Source organism: Pelophylax lessonae, assembly GCF_965119305.1.
Source record: "Pelophylax lessonae genome assembly, chromosome: 7".
In the NCBI taxonomy this organism is placed as follows: Eukaryota; Metazoa; Chordata; class Amphibia; order Anura; family Ranidae; genus Pelophylax; species Pelophylax lessonae.
Genome location: NC_138774.1, coordinates 190,076,693 through 190,096,553, shown reverse-complemented (window position 1 = coordinate 190,096,553; position 19,861 = coordinate 190,076,693). Strand labels below are relative to the sequence as shown.

General features: G+C 45.0%; 1 protein-coding gene across 1 annotated transcript in view; it reads left to right on the top strand.

Moving 5' to 3' along the window:
* Positions 1–19,861, top strand: part of ADAMTSL2 (ADAMTS like 2) — a 144,140-nt gene that overhangs the window by 63,941 nt on the left and 60,338 nt on the right. Inside the window, exon 13 of the mRNA XM_082262776.1 lies at positions 17,470–17,573. Coding sequence (XP_082118902.1) covers positions 17,470–17,573 — 104 coding nt within the window. The remainder of the gene's footprint in view (positions 1–17,469; positions 17,574–19,861) is intronic.

Genomic DNA, 19,861 nt, shown 5'->3' with positions numbered 1-19,861 from the left:
AGACCCCTTCTGTCTGAAGGGGCGCCCCCACCCACTTCAGGGGTGGGGTGGATGTCTCTATTTCTTCATGGATCTTTGGACCTCACTGTTGAACGATAGGTGGATCCACAAGGTAATTCAGTTCGGGTACAAAATAGAGTTTTGTTCCCGTCCGCCAGACAGATTTTTTCCCTCCAATCTTCAGCTGTCCCCAGACCGCCTTGCGGGGCTGCAGGAAGCGATTCGGAATATGCTGTCACAAGGCGTGGTTGTACCAGTTCCTTATCAGGAACGCTTTTGAGGGTTCTATTCAAACCTGTTTACGGTTCCAGAGAAGGAGGGCAAATTGCGTCCAATCTTGGACCTGAAAATTCTGAACCGCTTTGTGCGCGTCCAGAAATTTTGCATGGAGTCCCTGTGGTCAGTGGTGGCGTTCTTGCATCAAGGGGACCTGCTGGCCTTGATTGATATCAAGTATGCCTATCTCCATGTCCCTATTTGCCAGGGTCATCAACGATTCCTCCGCTTCGCGGTTGGCAAGGACCATTTTCAATTTGTGGCATTACCTTTTGGTCTCTCCTCTGCTCCCAGGGCCTTCATCAAGGTGTTAGCCCCTATCCTGGCTCTGCCACGAAGGAGAGGAATAGCGATTCTGGGGTACCTGGACGATCTTCTTCTCTGAGTGGGAATTTGAAGGTGACCATTCACACTCTTAAGCAGTTTGGTTGGAATCTCAACCTCCAGAAATCTGCCCTGGTTCCAACAACCAGACTGGAGTATCTAGGGATGATCCTGGATTCAGCTTCGGCAAAGATATTTCTACCTCCTGTGAAGTTATAGAAGTTAAGGGAAGCAATTCTGTCGCTGCTGCCTTGCACCTGGTGTCTCTCAGGTCATCTATGCAGGTGCTGGGCCTGATGGTGTCCTCCTTCTAGGCCGTACCATATGCTCAGGCCCACATGAGACTTTTGCAACAGGAGATCCTTGTCAAATGGGACAAGGATCCTCTATCCCTGGACAGTCTGATTCATTTGAGTCGGAGATCCAAGGACTCCCTGAATTGGTGGCTCAGCTCTCCGAATCTTCTCCACGGGAAATCCTTCCTTCCAGTATTCTAGACGGTGGTGACAACAGATGTCTGTCTGACCGGTTGGGTTGGGGGGGGGGGTGCTGGGCACCCTGACTGTTCAAGGGACCTGGACTTTGGAAGAGTCCAAGCTACCTATCAACATTTTGGAACTGAGAGCAATCAAGTTCAGCCTGTTCCACTGGACGGACAATCTCAAGGGGTGTTTTGTCCGAGTCCAGTCCGACAATGTCACGGCCGTGGCATATGTCAATCATCAAGGGGGCGCCAGGAGTGCCCTGGCGGCTCTGGAGATAGCCGAGATCCTGTGCTGGGCAGAGGACTACATCCCAGCCCTATCCGCCGTGTACATTCCCGGCGTAGACAATTGGCAGGCAGACTACCTGAGTCGTCAAACCCTGGATCAGGGAGAGTGGTCTCTGCATCCACAGGTGTTCCACCAGCTGTGTCTCCTGGGAGGAACCCGGGATGTGGACCTGTTCGCCTCCAGACAAAACAGGAACGTTTCAAAGTTTGTGGCTCGGTCCAGAGATCCTCTGGCTGACGCAGTAGACGCCCTGGTGGCTCCCTGGAGCCAGTACGGGCTAATTTATGCGTTTCCCCCTACTGAAACTTTTATCTTGCCTGCTACGCAGGGTCGAGTTGGAGGGGATTCCGGTAATTCTTTTGGCTCCCGATTGGCCCCGGAGATCCTGGTACGCCAACGTGATTCGGCTGAAGGTCGCAGGTCCGTGGACTCTTCCTCTGGAGGAAGATCTTCTATCCTGCTTTATAGTCGCTGGCTTTAACTACTTGGCTGTTGAGAGCAAGGTGTTAAAGGACGGGTCTGTCCGAGTCTGTGATCCCTACTTTACTCAAGGCTAGGAAGTCCACTTCTTGGAAGATTTATCATTGTACATGGAAAGCGTACATTGTTTGGTGCGAATCGCTGAAGCTGCATCCTAGATCCTTTGCTATCAGCAGGATCCTGACCTTTGTACAGAAAGGGGTTGACCAATGTTTGGCGTTGGGCACTCTTAAGTGTCAGATCTCGGCCTTGGCTGTGTACTTCCAATGCCCTTTGGCTATGCACTCTTTGATTCGTACGTTTCTTCAGGGGTTTTGCCATTTGGCCCCCCAGGAGGTCTCCGTTACCTCCTTGGGACCTTAATTTGGTTCTATTGGTTCTTCAGAAATCTCCTTTCGAGAACATAAGAAACATTTCCTTGCTCGCTTTGTCGCAGGAAGTTGCCTTTTTGGTGGCCATCACCTCTGCGCGCAGAGTTTCTGAACTAGCAGCGCTATCTTGCCGCTCTCATTATCTGGTAATACACAGGAATAAGGTAGTGTTATGGCCTAATCCATCGTTTCTTCCTAAAGTGGTTTCAGACTTCTGAACGAAGACAGTGATCCCGTCACTCTGTCTGAAACCTTCACATCCTAAGGAAATTGCCTTGCATTGCTTGGATGTGGTTCGGGCGAAATGTGTGTATCTGGAGACTACTGAGTCCTTTCGTAAGTCGAACTCTCTGTTTGTGAGTACGGATGGACCCGTAAGGGTCAGGCTGCATCTGCGACGACCATCTCTTGATGGATCAGACAGTGGTGAAGGCGTATTCTCTTAAGGGCAAGGTTCCTCCTTTCTCTGTCACGGCTCACTCTACGCAGGCGTTGAGTGCCTCTTGGGCTTTCCGCCATCAGGCGTCAGTGTTGCAGGTTTGCAAGGTGGCCACTTGGTTGTCTGTACATACGTTCACCAAGTTTTACAGAGTGGATGTGTTAGCATCCTCGGATGCGTCCTTTGGCCGCAAAGATTTGCAGGCCGCCATTTAAGCAGCAGTCTACTTTTCCTTCTCCTTTATGGTTTTGCTACAATTGAGCCCCAGTTGTTTCTTGTTGGGCTCCATGTTATATAGTTGGCTATGTTAGCCGTGGGAATTGCATTCTTTTTGTCCTTTTCCCACCCCTCAGTGGTTACTGCTTTTGGACGTTCCATCTGTCTATGATTTAAAGCAGCAGCTATGTCCGTCGGTGGACGAAAGAGAAAATTGGATTTTTTACTTACCGTAAAATCCATTTCTCTGAGTCCACTGACGGACGTAGCTCCCACCCCTCTTTTCTCTGAAGAGTTGGGTTTTGGTTATTATTCACTGCAACTAAACTGAAGATGCAACGGTGAGGCCAGGGATAATAACCCAGGGACCCCGCCCCCCTGGGCGTGTCAAAGCCTTTTGCTCTACCTGGTCACTCCTAGTGGGAGGGGCTTATTACCCATCTGTCTATGATTTAAAGCAGCAGCTATGTCCGTCGGTGGACTCAGAGAAATTGATTTTACGGTAAGTAAAAAATCCCCTTTTTTAATACATGTTAATATTTATATAATATTTTTGAGTACTCTTTTCTGGCCTGTGTAGTCTGACATACTCTTATGCTGTCTTTTACAATTTATTGCATTTGTTAAAACTAAAATGAGTTTTAGTGTGTTTTTTACTGAAATTTTGCATTTCCTAGACCTTTGCAGTGATCTTGTGTTACATAAAAAATTGGAATTACTACTATTTTATTCTCTAGGGTGTCTGCTTTCAGAAAATATATAATGTTTGGGGTTTTTGTAATCTTCAGGCCTAAAATGATTTGGCAGTGAAAAGGTTAAACTGAAAGTTCACTTGGTCTTTAAAAGCATCTCTAGGGATTAGCAGCCTATATAGGAGTTAGAAAGTAAGGGAGTCTATTCGTCAGATTTGTTTCATCATTGTTATTATTGTGAAGATTTATTTTATTGCCTTATGAGAACAATCCTCTGGTCATGAGACAAACGGATACGGGCCAAATCTTGCAGTTCGATAATCCATAATGCACGCTGAAAATTGCATACATTAGCAGATTTTGTATATTTGGCATGTATATATTCTGCTCAATTCCTCATAAATCTCTTCCACTGAATTTACAAGTTAAATATCTGTTGAGCAAATCTCAGGTGCAAGGAGCGTTATTCTCAGGAGAGCGGAGGATTACACTTTGCTACAAATTCTCGTCTTCAAGTCAGGCAGCCAAAATAGCATTGAATTCCAGGCTCGGCCAGTTTGCCAAAAGTGTTTTTCTTTCTTATTTTTTTTTTTTTTCTCTGTCCTTTTCTCTTTTTGGCACTGAAATTGTAGTAAAACACTGCGGGATCATTCAACAGAGAATGAATCTTCTCAAAGAATATTCTGCCGAAAGTGTAGGACGCCCACCCAGAGAGGTCAGAAGACACATGAAAGGACTTCACCGCCATGATTATCCCCCAGACAGACGGACAACAAACGTCCTGTTGCTTTCACTTAACACTCAAGTTTTCCTGTTCCCACATTTTTAGCTCTCTGACGTGACTGCTGCTGCTCTATTCTCATTATTGTCTGGTTACATTTAATTTTCCTTCCCTTATTATGTGACTCTTTACTTTGCTGTGCCTACTTTTTCAGATGGGTGATCTGAACAGGCATGGACACCCTACATGTTTAAAAAAAATGACAACTGCAAACACCTTAGTAGCCTGTAACTGCTGGTTTTGAACAATGCAGCTCACAGCAGCCTCAGGAGGCAAGCACAGTTTGGCATTTGTGCCCCCATTTGATGATTACTTGACTGATAGTTAAACCATGTAGCTCTCCTGAAGACTGTGCAGTATAACTGGGCTTCCGCACACCCAGCTACTCCTAAATCCTACCAGCAGCTGGTTGGGAGTTTTTCCCTGTGATTAGTTTCATAGGCGGCTCTCTAATTAGGCAAATTAGGCGGTCGCCTAAGGCCTCGCACCTACAGGGGCCTCACAACCAGTGGCGGAGTGACAACATTTAGAAGGGCGCAGTCAGGAAAATCTCCCAAATAAAAGATTGTTTTAAATTCTCGGATATAAAAGTTGCAGCAGTGTGCTGCAGTCCCTTCACTGCGACTGTCAGGTGTCTGTTGTCCGCTGGCACTTACCCTGCCATCTCTGCCTGGGGATTGGCCGTCTGATCATGTAATCCTAAGATGTGGAGGAATCGCAGGGCGTGTACCTGCATCAGTAGGCAGTGACTGCCCGGTCAGCTCACTCTGCTATCATTGGTTGTTGCTCTGGGAGGAGAGCTCTGCTCTGGCCCAGGAACATACAGGTAACCAGGCCCGACTTGTCACTCTGCAGGCTGGTCATAGATTTGTGGTGTCTACTATGCAAAGGGGGTGAGTAGCCCCAGGGAAGTTGGAAGAGTCTTAGAATGGTTGGTGGAGGAGGAGGAGAAGAAGAAGGCCCTGGGTGGCTGGGGGAGGAGAGGGTGGCTGGAAGAGAAGGAGAGGGTTCCTGGGTGGCTAGGGGAAAAGGAGAGGGTCCCTGGGTGGCTAGGGGGAAAGGAGAGGGTCCCTGGGTGGCTAGGGGAAAAGGAGAGGGCCCCTGGGTGGCTAGGGGAAAGGGAGAGGGCCCCTGGGTGGCTAGGGGAAAGAGAGAGGGCCCCTGGGTGGCTAGGGGAAGAGGAGAGGGCCCCTGGGTGGCTGAAGGAGAAGGAGAGGGCACCTGGGTGGCTAAGGGAGGAGGGGGCCCCTGGGTGGCTGAAGGAGAGGGCCTCTGGGTGGCTGGGAAAGTAGGAGAGGGCCCCTGGGTGGCTGAGGGAGGAGGAGCGGGCCCCTGGGTGGCTGAGGGAGGAGGAGCGGGCCCCTGGGTGGCTGAGGGAGGAGGAGATGGCCTCTGGGTGGCTGGGGGAGAAGGAGATGGCCCCCCTGGGTGGCTGGGGGAGGAGATGGCCCCTGGGTGGCTGGGGGAGAAGGAGAGGGCCCCTGGGTGGCTGGGGGAGAAGGAGAGTGCCCCTGGGTGGCTGGGGGAGAAGGACAGGGCCCCTGGAGAAGGAGAGGGACCCTGGGTGGCTGGAGGAGGAGAAGGAGAGGGACCCTGGGTGGCTGGGGGAGAAGGAAAAGGCCCCTGGGTGGCTGGGGGAGGAGGAGAGGCCCCCCGTGATGCCAGAGTCAGTTGCCAGGGAAGAGAGTGGAGCTGAGCCAGTCCTGCATATCTGACATCAAAGCCAAACATGGTGGAGCTGGAGCCCTTTGCCCTACACTATGACAGCACCTGAGGTGGAAGGTGAGGGGTAGCGGGGCTGTGACATTATATAGCATATGGGCTCTGTACATTATTGGTAGTTTTGGTTGGAGTTGTCCTTTAGATGTTTAACTCTGTTGTTCCCCCCCCCCAGCTATGAGGGGAGGGACTAAGGAATGACAGCCCACTATGCTGGGACTTATAGTGCCCTAGAATGTGGAGGACTGAGGAATCCTCAGTCCCTTTACAGAGGGCACTACAAGTTCCAGAATAGCAGGCTGCCATGCCTTAGTCCCCATAGAGGGCACTACAAGTCTTAGCATAGCAGGCAGTAGTTCCTCAGTCCCCTACAGAGAGCAGTACGAGTCCAAGCATAGCAGGCTTCCATTTCTCAGGGAGGAATGGCAGTGCACTATACTGGAATTTACAGTCACCTCTGTGGAGACTCAGGTATGGCAGGCTTCTGCAGTGGGACTTGTCGTGCCCTAAACTGTGGCAGATTGAGGAAGGGAAGTGTAAGGGGGTCTCTGGAAACTCTGATGCAAGGGGGAGCTTTGGTGACCACAGAGTTCCCTTCTACACCAGAGTCCCCTCAAATCAGGGTTCCCAGAACTCTCCTTACATCAGAGTCTCCAGCATTCCCCCTTAAATTGGGGTTCCCAGAACTCCCCTTACTTCAGAGTCTTCAAAGTTCCCTCTTACAGTGTAAGGGGGAAACTCTGGAGACTCTGATGTAAAGGGGACTCTATGAAATTTGATTTAAGAGGGGGACTCTAATGTAAAGAGGAATTCTGTGGACTCTGATGTAAGGAGGAGATGCTGGGGGGAATCTGATTTAAAGGAGAACTCTTATGTAAGGGGGGACACTGAACTCTGATGTAAGGAGGGACTCAGGGAACCATGACCTATAGGGAAATGCTGGGGACTGTGATGTATGCAATTTATACAGTTAATTTTTATTGCTTGAATTATTTTTTCCATTTTGGGCGTGAGTGGGGCCTCATGTCCAAGTTTTGCCTTAGGCCTCACAAAGCCTAGAGCCGCCTCTGATTAGTTTCAACTCTTAATTCTGGTAATGGAATACGTTTTGAAAATTTCAATTACAGAAACACTTTACACTATCACTAACTAGCCAATTTTACAGCGATCTGAGTCACTCAGAGATTGCGTTTGTGCAGTATGTCATGCCACAACAAGCTCTCCAGCCATATTAGTACGACATTGCCTTTATGAAATAACTAGAAATCACCAAAGGAGAGCAATTTGTAGCAGTGAGCGTAATGATGAAGCACAAGTTTGACCTGTAGCTGCCAAACTAACAAATCAACCATAAAGATACATGTAACAGAACTAAATTACTCGGCATGTAGAGCCTGAGAATAAATGCAGTTTTCACTTTTTACAATATAATTAACATCCTGGGAAATTATAATACAGCTAGATTTCTTACAAGACATTTGTAGTAGGGCAGGGGTCATTGGGTGTTAGCCACGTCCTCCATACTTCCCTTCTTGTGGGGCACCAAGCAAGGGTTACATGAGAGGCCTGCCCCGGGGTGGGTTCTTCTGTGCTATGCTAGGCACTTTGGATAGGGTCACTGCCTTACACATTGGGTACCTTTAGGCTCCTTTCACACTTGTGCAACCTAAAAGTTGCACGATTTTGACTGGTCTTGAAGCAATGCCTGTGTAATCTTGATGTCTATGGACCTCAAAACGCATCAAAGTCAGACCAAAGTAGTGCAGAGACTACTTTGAAGTTGCTGTGACTCAAAATATGAATGGTACTCATTGGAAATCTTGGAGTACGACTTGTCAAGCGACTTTGCAGTCCCAAGTTGCAGGACACGTTGCACAAGTGTAAAAGGGGTCTAACTTGAACAGTCTACTGAATTCTAGTAGGCTCTCATTGTAATAATACACCACTACTAATGCTGATCCATTTAGGAGGGACGCAGAGCCAATGCCCTGTCCACCTGTCTAGCTTACCACCGCTATGGAGCCTCACCATGCACCTAGTGTGGACTCAGTGCGCGTGCTTTACTTAACTCTTCCTCTTCTGCACCTGTGTTCAGGCTGAAGACCTTTGTGGTGCCGATCTGCTCCTGTTGCTATAGGAGACGGATCTGTTCATGGAGATAGGGCTGACATCAACTCCCTCTGCAAGAGGCTATCCCATCTGCCACATGTACACGCTTACAACAGGCTGCTAGAGAAACCTTTTGTTACCCTTGGTAACCACCTGTGTCTTCACACTGTGTTAACTCTTACACTGATGTCTTCATACCCCAATGTGCTCAGTTGACCCGAGCTGGAGACTGTGTGCCAGTTACTTGCATCACACCCCTTGAGTAACTTCAGACCAGGCAAGGCAAAGTTTTCAAAAGCTTTACTTAAATATCGTGGCATGACAGCAACACAAAGGCAAAAGTCCTTCTCTAAACTAATCCCTAACTCAGGCTTGTGGCTGCCCCAGCATACCTGCACAGGATACAGTCCATATTTGTTAGTAGTAGGTCTGCAGGTCCTATCAATCCACCTAAGCTATTTAAGGATCCTGAGGCCAGATGTTCCTTAGTCGGTACTGCGGTCCCGGCATTTCAGCAGTCTAGAATGACAGAGTCCGGCAACAGTGACAACAGCAACCACAGACTTTCAGTAACCTCTTTGCACGCTCATTAACTCTGGCTCCCTTTTGGGTCTAGACCCCTGTCCCTTTTATAATACACAGGACCAAGGGGTCGGAGCCAGAAAAGCCAAGAAAAAGACTCGGGAACATAGTTAACACTAACCTTTCCGACTGGGGTAGCATAAAACTGTACATACCTACAAACTCATTAAGGAATTCCTTCTAAACAGGATTTATTCCGGGTTGCTCTACCTCTATCAACCTACGTAGGCTCTTTATCAATATGCAGGGTTTTTTCGGCTTTGGATACTCACAAGGCCTTCAACGGTTGAATGGCTGTATTTACAGGAAGTACTAGCAAAGTTTGGTTTTGGCGACAAGCCTAGTACCAGAGTCTGAGTGAATCGTTTTATTTCTAAGTCTTTCCCTATCACGAGAGGAACAAGACAGGGGTGTCCTCTGTCACCGTTGCTTTTTGCATTAGAGCCCTTGGCCGAGTTGATAAGATTATGTTCCTCCGTTACTGGCCTGGTAATTGGTGGCATAGAGGAAAAGGTGTCTCTCTATGCGGATGACATGCTCATATATTTAGCTGATCCTCAATCCTCTCTTGATCATTTACTAAGTGTCATCCAGGGTTTTGGTCACTACTCAGGATTCTGAGTCAACTGGGAAAAATCCCTCCTGTTTCAATTATATTATATATGTTTTCAAAATAACTTACAAACCAAGCACTAAACCAGTGCGGGCTTGACAGGTTTCTCAGATGAACCTCCGTTAGGCTGGCTAACCAGTGGTGTCCATGTGAAGGCTCCACCCCCCCATACGCGTTACGTCACATCAAGACTTTGTCAGTAGGGGACCCCTACTGACGAAATATTTGATGTGACATAACGCGTATGAGGGCGGAGCCTACGCACGGACACGACTACTTGGCCAGCCCAATGGAGGTTCGTCTGAGAAACCTGTCAAGCCCGCACTGGTTTAGTGCTTCGTTTGTAAGTTATTTTCTTTGCATCCTTATGCTTAATAAACATATATACAGAGAGCACTAGAGGGTGTTTTTTATATCCCTATATATATCGTGGAGCGGTTTTCAAAATACATATCTTGGAGCAAGAGAAAGAAGGAGAGGAGTGAGCAGTATCCCTTATTGATACCCCCAGAGGGGAAAAGCTTTATTTGACTCATTGGTAAAACATGAGTCAAATGCTAAGGTGAGCAGCTTGAGAGCACAGGTGGAAGAACACACCAGCACCTTATTTATGTGGATTTTTTACACCAGCACTTTATTGTTTATATTTGCACGGCATGGGGGAATCTCACTGAAGAGAATTGTCCTGTGGCTCATGTTTATATGGACTTTTTCTTTATATTTATACATTTATTTTTCCAGCTTTTTATCTATTTATCACCATTATTTTTGGTGTTGCACAGTAATATATTAATTGAATAATATTGATTGGCATTCATTACGCACAGATTGGATATATTAATACCATTAAGCTTTTGGCGCTGCATTTATTTGAGTTTAAATGCTGTATTCTCCCCTAATGCTCCACTGTGGAATAATCAGTGTTTGCAGTTATACAAAAGAACCGACAGCGCCTTTTGGTTCAAAAAGAGAGTGGACTGTTTGTCGAAAATACCTTCCACTCCTTTGCGGAATTTCGCAGAGACTTTAATCTTCTTCCCACATCTTACCATATCTCCAACTACGACATACCACTGCGGCACAGTTCGGTCTCTGGGACATCCTCATCCAAGTCTCCCCCTTAGAGCGACTCTTAACTGACCCCTCTCATTCTAAACTAATATCTACATACTGTACATCTCTGTTACATTCCTCAACTGACCGACTCAATTGCACAGAACTCAATTGCGCTCAGATATACCAGATATACCAGATCTAACAGAGAAAATTTGGCAGGAAATCCTCCCGATACAGGTCCCTGCAGTTATTTCAGCTAGAGATGCCCTCTCCGGTGTGGTCTAGATGTTCCTTAGAGGAGGGCACATTCTATCGTATGATGTGTGAATGTCAGCCACTAAGAGCCTTTTGGTCGGAAGTCACTCCTTTCATTATCTCTGTTACCCAAGTACCCAATATCTGTAACCCTGTCTCTTCTCTTTGGATATATTGACGATGATTCTCTTTCTAAAAACACCCAACTCCAGACCCCCCCCCCCCACTATAACCTTCTGGATTACTCTTATTAATCAATCACTTCCATTATACAAATTATTGTACGAGGCTAGAGGCTGCCCCCGTAAATTTCATAAAATTTGGAATTCATGGGTGAGCTCGGACTGCACTATACCATCCAATAGTCATTACCCAACCATATGGACCAAGTGGAAATCTTTCTTTTACCATCATTTGACTAATTATACCTTAATATGATACTGTCTTTTGATACCTTAACTTCTCCTATTTATAGCTATGATCGAATGTAAGATATATGTTTAGTACTTTCTTAGACTTATTTACACTGAATGGACGTACTGTACTGCACACAATGGTATTTGAGAGCTGTTTGCTCTATTTCCCTTTGTTTATGTTATTTTGTACATTTTACTTTATGCGCAATAAAGTTACCCTAAAAAAAAAAAAAAAGGAATGCCTTCTACTGCCAGGGAGAGAACAGCACAAATATAGGGGACTCACTGTGTGGGAATTGAGGTTTGGAGATTGCTAAAAGAATAGTTATTGATTTGATTTGGTCAATCTGCAGAGGTCAGCAGTGTTCTCTGACTGCGATTGTCCTCATATTTTCCTGTTAAGAGAAGCTAATTTTAAACTAGTCTTGGCATCAATAAGTCAATCTATCCTTTCACGTTAATCCACAAGATAATATAATGTCTTTTTCAAGAATTATATCACCCATGTACCGAGACGGCAGTCGTCCTCTTTTTCCAGCTGCGTTACCATGTTTATCTCCTCTGGCTGATCATGTTCTTTTTGGGAGTATGCCATCTACTGTACATTAATAGAGAATTCTGCTTTGGAGTACGAACACCTCCAACATCACCAGGCAGCAAATATAAAATGCGCTGAGTTCACTGAAAGAGCGCTTGAGTGTAATGGCTTCTCTCTGTCCTGTATGGGCCTTCAGTGACCCCCTCAACATTCTGCTAGTCACTAAATAACCCCTATTTATTGCAGCAGGTGAACCTTGAGTTTCAATGCTTGTTTGCATTGAGCTGCACAAGACTGACCTTAGCCAGAGGTTTTATGAAGGTGCAGATTGAGAGACTTTTTTTTATCCCATCTTTCTCTGTTTTCTGACCTCATTATGTGACATCCTGAATCTTGCCGTTAGTCTCCAAGGCAACACATTGCCAAGGTTTTCTGCAATCCAAACACTGGGCTCATTTACAAAAGCTGTGACATTTTTTTAAAGTGAACAGTTTCAATTGTGGAAAAATCCCTAGCTTTGTTAAAATTTTTTACGTTTTTTTACGTTTTGAAGCTAAAAAAAAAGTTGTCTTCACCTTGTGGGTTTAGCAAGTTTTGGTTTAGCAAGCTTGCCTAAGCACTGCAAATAAGTTCAGCGTAGTCAACCCTCCAAGGGTAGCCATGGATTAGGCAAATAACTCGCCAAATGCGGTAGTCAGGGAGATAATCTACTTATTCTCAAGCTTCTTCTGATTCCTTAGTTAAAGATCATTTTCGAATACAGCGGGTATAAGTGTTGTGTAACGGAAGCTGGGCTTCATGTCTTCTAAGTGTACAGATAACCAAGTGGTGGGTGAGCACTTGCACTCCTAAACTCCTAAACCCACGCCTGCCCAGACAAAGGTTGGTCCTCTAGACCTACCAGGACACTATTGACATCCTCACTAATTAACCCCTTGGAACTTGCCAATAACCCAGTACTTCCTGAAAGACTCCCAGCCTGGCCTAACCGGCACCTCCAACTAGTCTTTCTCATACCTGCTTAAGGACTTATGGCAATATGCACCATCCGCTTTTCAGAGGACATCCCTATCCTTAGGTTAGAAGCCCAAAAAATGAAAGCTTTTTAACTGTCTACTAAACCAATTGATTTACATACAGTCATCCCAGAGGCGATGGCACATTCCTTGGGGTTGTAATCAATAAAGACAGCAATAAGGGGGAGAGCAGGGGCAAGGAGCTCATGCAAAGGGAATGCTAATAGTTTCTAAAGTTCTGCACATTTCTTCCCCTGCAACCCTCCTAAGGAGAAGTTCCAAGGGATATATCCTCACAGACTACATCCCTGCTCTGACTTGGTCCTTCATACACTTCCCATGGTGTTTTCTGCCAAGACTATTTATATCTGAAGCCTACTTTTCAAAATGCCCCACCAAAGCATAGCTCTACCCCACTATCTGTGGTCCCACTTACTACTACCTTGGGAGCCTAGTGGCTACAAAGGATACTACACTGCCTACTCACTCCAAGGTGTCCCTGAGAATACCCTCACAGCAAACAATGGTGACACCTTATGGCCAGATTGGGGGACTACAACAGACACTCCTGTACCCCCACCCTACATAAGTGCATGAATCTTTTTTTTTAGCTGTCCATTATCGCTTGCACAGAGGAGAAGTAGGGATAGCACTGTGAACCAGGCACCAGCAGTCTGTGCTTTCATTCTAATACTGCTGTCTTGCTAAGAGAAGAAACAGGTAGAGTGGAGATCTTATAGGTTTGGTGATGCTACTTTATTGTCCTAATTGGCTGGCTGAGGGTGAGTTAGTGGCTGAGCTTAATTGCTTAAATTTAGCAGGAAAGATGGGGGCCACTGACCTGACTGTCTTTGTCTAATAGGGAGGGCTAAATCACAAGACTAGCAGAATTCAAACTCTTTTGGTTGGCAAGACAGTTAGCATATACAAACATCACTTTTGAATTTAGCTTTTGCCCTGACATTTTGGTTTTGCCTTCAAAAGCACCATGCCCATTTGTTAAGGCACCATCAGAATCCATAAGTCACTATTGAAGGGTATCTGTCCCTCATCCTCCCCACTCCATTCACATAAACAGGCACACTTGACTGAACTGAGCATGCGTGTTTATGCAAAGTACAATGGCCCTAAACACAATGGCAAGGTCAGATGGTGCCTGGGTCTATGGTCACATTGAGCAGTAGAGGCTGGTATTGCTGTGAGGATGCATAGAATACCATGGCAACCACTGGAAAAGGTAACTAATATTAACTGTTCATGTTTTACAGGATCAGGGCTAATTTAAGAATTGGATGGAAAGAAGTTACCCATAGTTACCAAACAGATGTTTACCTTTATAGTACAAATATAATCTAAAGCTGATGTTAGCATCATGTTCTTTTCCCTCTGTGTTTATAAGGTTGCATACTAGCATTTTAAAGAGAGCAAAGAACTATATTTTTTATTATTAAAGCCATTTTTCAGAAGAAAATGGTTAGAAAATCTGTCAGGTGTTCTTTTATTACAGGTATTTATATAGCTCTGAAGATTTACACAACACTTTACATATTGTACATTCACCTCAATCCCTGACCTCAAGGAACCTACAATCTAAGGACCCTATCATAATTGCATACATATACTAGGGCCAACTAGCGACAACTATAACATTTTGGATTTCTCATCACTTTCTGTCCAGCCAGGTGACACCAGGACACCACACTTTGACACTCCTTCCCCAAATTGGCCTAATGTTCCTTTGATGGTTCTCATTTTTTCCCCAAAAATTGTTGACTGAAAATTCATGCATATAACTCATAATGATTCTATAAAGAAGTCAAATTGTAAAAGTCTTTAAAATCCAAACAAAATTGCACTTTGTTTTGCCAACTAGATAAAAGTTTTTTTTTTATATATATATAGGTCAGATTTGGTATATGTGGTATTTGTTTTTTGTTTGTTCGCCTTGTTGTTGGTACATTGAAAGAATGTGTAGAACCAGATTTCACCTGTCACTGAACATCAATAAATGGCCATTTCTGCTTTTGGAAATGCCCTTTAAAAAAAAAAAAGCATCCTCTATCCCTGTACCTGTATAATGGCGCTCCCTCCACGGGCTCCCACAATTTTTGCTGGAGGCCAGCACTGGAGAAATCGGGATTCCACAAAGGAAACGTAACGCAATTTCAAACTCCCATCTCCGACTGCATCCGCTGAGGGGCTTTGAACCTGTGTTACGAAATGGTGATAGGTAGGTGAGGGGGAGGGAAGGATGGGAGGCGGGGCAGACAGAACGCTCCACTGCTCTAAACTTTTAAAGATAGGTCCTCCCTTTGTGGAGGCCCGATTCCTTCAGGGCTTCCATCCAGCACAAAAAGGGGTCCCGTGGACTGGCCCCATTATACAGGTACAGGGAAGGGGGTGCATTTTTAAAGGACATCTTCCAGATGTGAAAAAGTCCTTTAAAATATTCACTTTATTAATCGATTACCAGCGGGGAAAGGAACAGACCACTGTCAGTGCTGAGCCATGGTATTCATTCTAGCCAGGACGGTGTCACTTTTGTCCCTGTATGAATAAAACGATGAGAAAGTGAGAAAAGAATCGCTATTTTTGTTATATTCTATGTCTATACTGGGTAGTTTTTATCCCAATTCTCTTTTTCTAGACAGTGGAAGCTCTGCTTCTAACCACCCAGGGGATTCTACTTGGGGAAAAGGACAGGTATGTTGTGAAAAAAAACAAACACCTAAATCACTTGTCCATTATATTTATGTGCACATGTACAAAGCAAACAATGGTTCTGCCAGAGGCTTGATTAACAGCCACAGGGCACTGGTATACTGGTATATGGATATTGGAGCTATTAAATATCTCCAAAAATCAAATTGTTCTATTCTTTGCTAATTATAAACTTTTACCTTTTTAGTATTTGCAAAATAACTGGGGGATAAGAAAAGGGAAACTTTATTCTGTACAACAGGGCTGCTAACATGGCTACAGAATTCAGGAGCGAGTCAGTCCAGCAGTCAGTTACGGACCATGTTCTTCAGTTGAAGACACTAGAAGAGACATTAGGGGGTTATTTAATAAATGCTGGAGGGTGCAAAATCTGGTGCATCTCTGCATGGAAAGCAGTCAGCTTCTAGGTTTTATTGCCAAAGCTTAAAGTGGTTGTAAACCTCAGACATTAAAAATGAGCAATGCATATACCTCTATAGCAGTGATGGCGAACCTTGGCACCCCAGATGTTTTGGAACTACATTTCCCATGATGCTCAACTATGCTGCAGATTGCATGAGCACTATGCTGCAGATTGCATGAGCATCATGGGAAATGTAGTTCCAAAACATCCGGGGTGCCAAGGTTCGACATCACTGCTCCATAGTGTGTACTTGTCTCAATTAAGAGCTCTAAGTGTCACTTTTGTCTGCTGCTTCATTTCCCTGCTATCAACATGAATCACTTCTGACAAGTTTTCCTGACACCAAGAGAAAAATTGTGACCAGGGAGGGATCTCCAAATGATTGACAGCCTCAGCTCTGTTCCTGTGTGCTGTGTTAAGGGGCGTGTGTCTCTTCCCTCCAATCAGCATTCAGAACCCTCCTCACTTAGCTCTGCAGAGTGTGACTTCAGCTCTTAATCCCCCCACCCCTTTTTTCTGCACTCGCAGACAAACTTTATAGTTCAGCACCTTGAATGGATGTAGATAAGACTGCAGATAAACAGGTGCAACTTATGTAGGAGGATTTGGTTCATCTCTGTGTATCACCAGAGGCCAGTGACTTCACTGGGTATATGTGAGGGGTTACAACCACTTTAACTGAATAAGCTGAAGTTAGAAGCTGATTGGCTTGAGTAAACCAGTATTAATAAATATCCCCCTAAGTATTAAAGCGTAACTACAACTACAAAAATGTTTTTTGTTTTGTTTTATTTCAGTGTTATTTAGAGTGGGGAAGGGTTAGATCCTCTGTCAGGTTTACATTGGGGAGATTATTTCCCTATTTCCTGACCTGGTGGCTATGCAGAAAGTGAAAGGAAATCTTCCCAGCAAGGACAAGGAAATAAAATAGAGGTTCGAACTCTATGACAGCCTACTAAAAAATGTTTTATTTCTGTCTGTGAGATTCTGTTACATCCCAGTCACAATGGAAGAGCGAGTGAATCTCCCCAGCAGGGAAACAGACAGCCATAAAGACCTGGCAGATGTTCTAGCATTTCCCCACTCTATCCAAAACAATTTGGCAACTGTTGCACTTTAAAAAGTTTTTTCTAAAGGTTTGCCACCAGCTATAATTGTGGGACACATTAGCTATCTGCCTCATTGGATTTACTTGGCCCTACAGAAAGGGATGTGAGCACAAAGCTGGTGAATGGAAGTAGCAACCCCAGCATGGCCCTGTGATCTCCCGGGCCTGGGCACATTTGTACTTTCTGTCAGTAATGAGAACCAGCCATTTTTTAGCAAACCTAAAGAGCACACCACATCTGTTTAACCATGACCTAAAGTGCATATAAACAGGACCAGTGTCGATCTCATGCTGCTTCTGAGGCAGAGACACAATTGGCATTTGTCTCCCAAACCCCACAAATAAGCATTATGTCAATTCTTTGACTTTTCATTGACATGTCTGCAAGTTTAGAGTCTCCCTTTGGGTCCCATAGAGTAACAGCACTGTGTATCCTTGAGGCATGTTAACACGTGACTGGTTCTCTTTAAGCCCTAGAGTATTGTGCAGCAGTAACAGGTTTCTTTCAGCGTCTGTCTTGTAAAACTACTATAGCAGTGGCAGTCCAGGTGCTTATTTATTCCTATTCTGTCTGTCAATAGAAAAGGCCCAAAATTGCAGAGGAAGGTACAGGGGATCAGCGCGGTGGACATGTACCGTTGGAAATTGTCTTCACATGAGCCATGCAGTGCCACTTGCACTACAGGTTAGTCAAGAATGTTTATTTAATCCAGTGCATCATAAGGGCCCTACTGTGGATGGGTGGATAGCACCATGCCCAGTGAGCTACTAGTAAATATATCTCCACAATGGTGATGCTGCTGTTCTTTTCCAACTTGGCGAGTGCTTCTGTCCATGCCCCTGCAGCTGATCATCAGTCCATCCAGAATGCTGTTACCTGCTATTCTCTCATGCTTCTTCAGCACTGATCGAGCTGTTTTTACAAGTCCCTCCATGTTAGTGTGCTACACATTATTTGGTGTTTTTATTTGGGTGTAACCTGGTGCCCTGCCATTCTTTTCCTTTGTATCTCCACAATGGTAACTCTGTTGTTCTTCCTCCTCCCTTCTATCAGATACCGAGGAGCCACACCCACTGTATGCCAGATTTCACTTATCAGCTGTCACGGTCTAAACCCTTTGAGTCTTGTACAGATTTTAAGAAGGGCATCCAAGCCAAGCAAGGATCCCCTTAAAAATCCATACCAGACCCTTAATCTGAGCATGCAGACTAGCTGGCTAGGAAAAGGGGAATGGAGCATGCAACCTCCCCCCCCCCAAGTCCTTTATTAAAAAATAAATATCCCCCCCCCCCCAAATGTCCCTCATTACAAATCCATCCTCATTTACTTAGTTGTGCAGATCAACATCAATCATGGTGCCCAACAGCTGACAACCAACCAAAAGAAAAACAAAGACACCACACAGACACACTCTACTTGTCACCCGCCAAATGGAAACTTTGGTGGATGACAGCTATCATATATGTAAGTGGTTCTATCATGCTTTCATATATATATATAAATAGAAGCATGATGGTACTCCCAAAGACAGGGTGGGCTGACATTTCCCTTCAGGGTGTACATTACTTCAGCAATAGTCAGATGTTAACAGATGGGTACCAGTCAGTTTAACAAAAAGGAGTTTCATGCTCACAGTAAAAAAAGGTAGGGAGTTCAGAGCCCCCATTACTGGCCTGTAGACCTAATCGCACAAATAGAAGACACGCCAGTACAAAAAAGAGCCTTTAATTTGATTACAGCAATCTGTACCTTCTTAATAGCAGCCATCTCCATTAGCAGTCAAATCTTTCCCAGAAGCAGTAGTGGTCTTGATGATCCTATCTTGATGCTTCCCTAGGCTCTAAACAAGTTCCTTTGCCAGAACCTAATGTGGCAGAGTGAACTCTGATACTTCATCTCAGAGATCATCTGTTCCTTTCCTGTCCTCAGCCAGGTTCCCAGATGAGGGAGCCTCCAGCACCAGGACTCACTGGACAGGCAGACTACTTCTGCTGCAAGCACATGTACAGGCCTCGGGTTTCAGACCTAATCACTCAGCTGCTCTTGATACACTGACCCGATGATGTCACTGGTTGGTAAGGACTCAGTGTTGCCTGCAGTCACAGGCATCCTTAACAACCATTGACCATGAAAAGCTGTCATGTATAATGCCGGTAGTATTACTGCTATTATACATAACGTCTGGCACCCACCTAACATGTAAATGTTCATTTAAATGCCCAAACTTGTGTTTGGACTGAACCTTGAGCTCATCCTTAAGGCTGGGCTGGGCTGCGCCTGCGCACCTAGCTGTACAGTATGTACATTTAGAGCAGTATGTGCCCAGGGATGAATACTCAAAACGCAATCAATCTGCATTCCAGGCATTTGTCTCTGGGTGTATACTGCCCTAAATGAAAGTACTGCTGAGTGCAGCACCCAACCCCTTCCAGCCGCAACACCTTTCAAGACTCTTATCCCCTTGCATCCAAATGTTGGATCCTCATGCACCAGAGCTAAATGTCCAGTGTGCATGGGGCCTTCAAGGTTACAGGAGCTCCTTCCAACTATCTTGGACCTGTTCTTGTTCCAATGAAAGCTGCTCATTAGCCTCAGTATTTTACATTTTTTCACAAAAATTAAAAAACAGACAGTGGAAAAAAGTTGAATAAAAAATTTTAACCGCCAGTACATAAATAACAATCAAGTACAAAGAACACTAAATGAAAAACCCTCTAAATAAAAGGGATCAAAGAGTAGAATGTTTTCCTTTTTATAGGCAAATTTATTCTGAGCAGACGAGAAAGATACGTAAAATTGAGAGTTTACTCTATGGTGAAATTTAGCAAAAATGGTAATTTCACACTGAAATCAATTTCACTAAAATCACTCCTCTCATCCTTATTGGACAGTTCCATTCCATAGAGATTCGCACATCACCTGTTGGCAGCCAGCATATGCCCTGTGTAAGAATGAGCCCGGTTTCCTCTGGC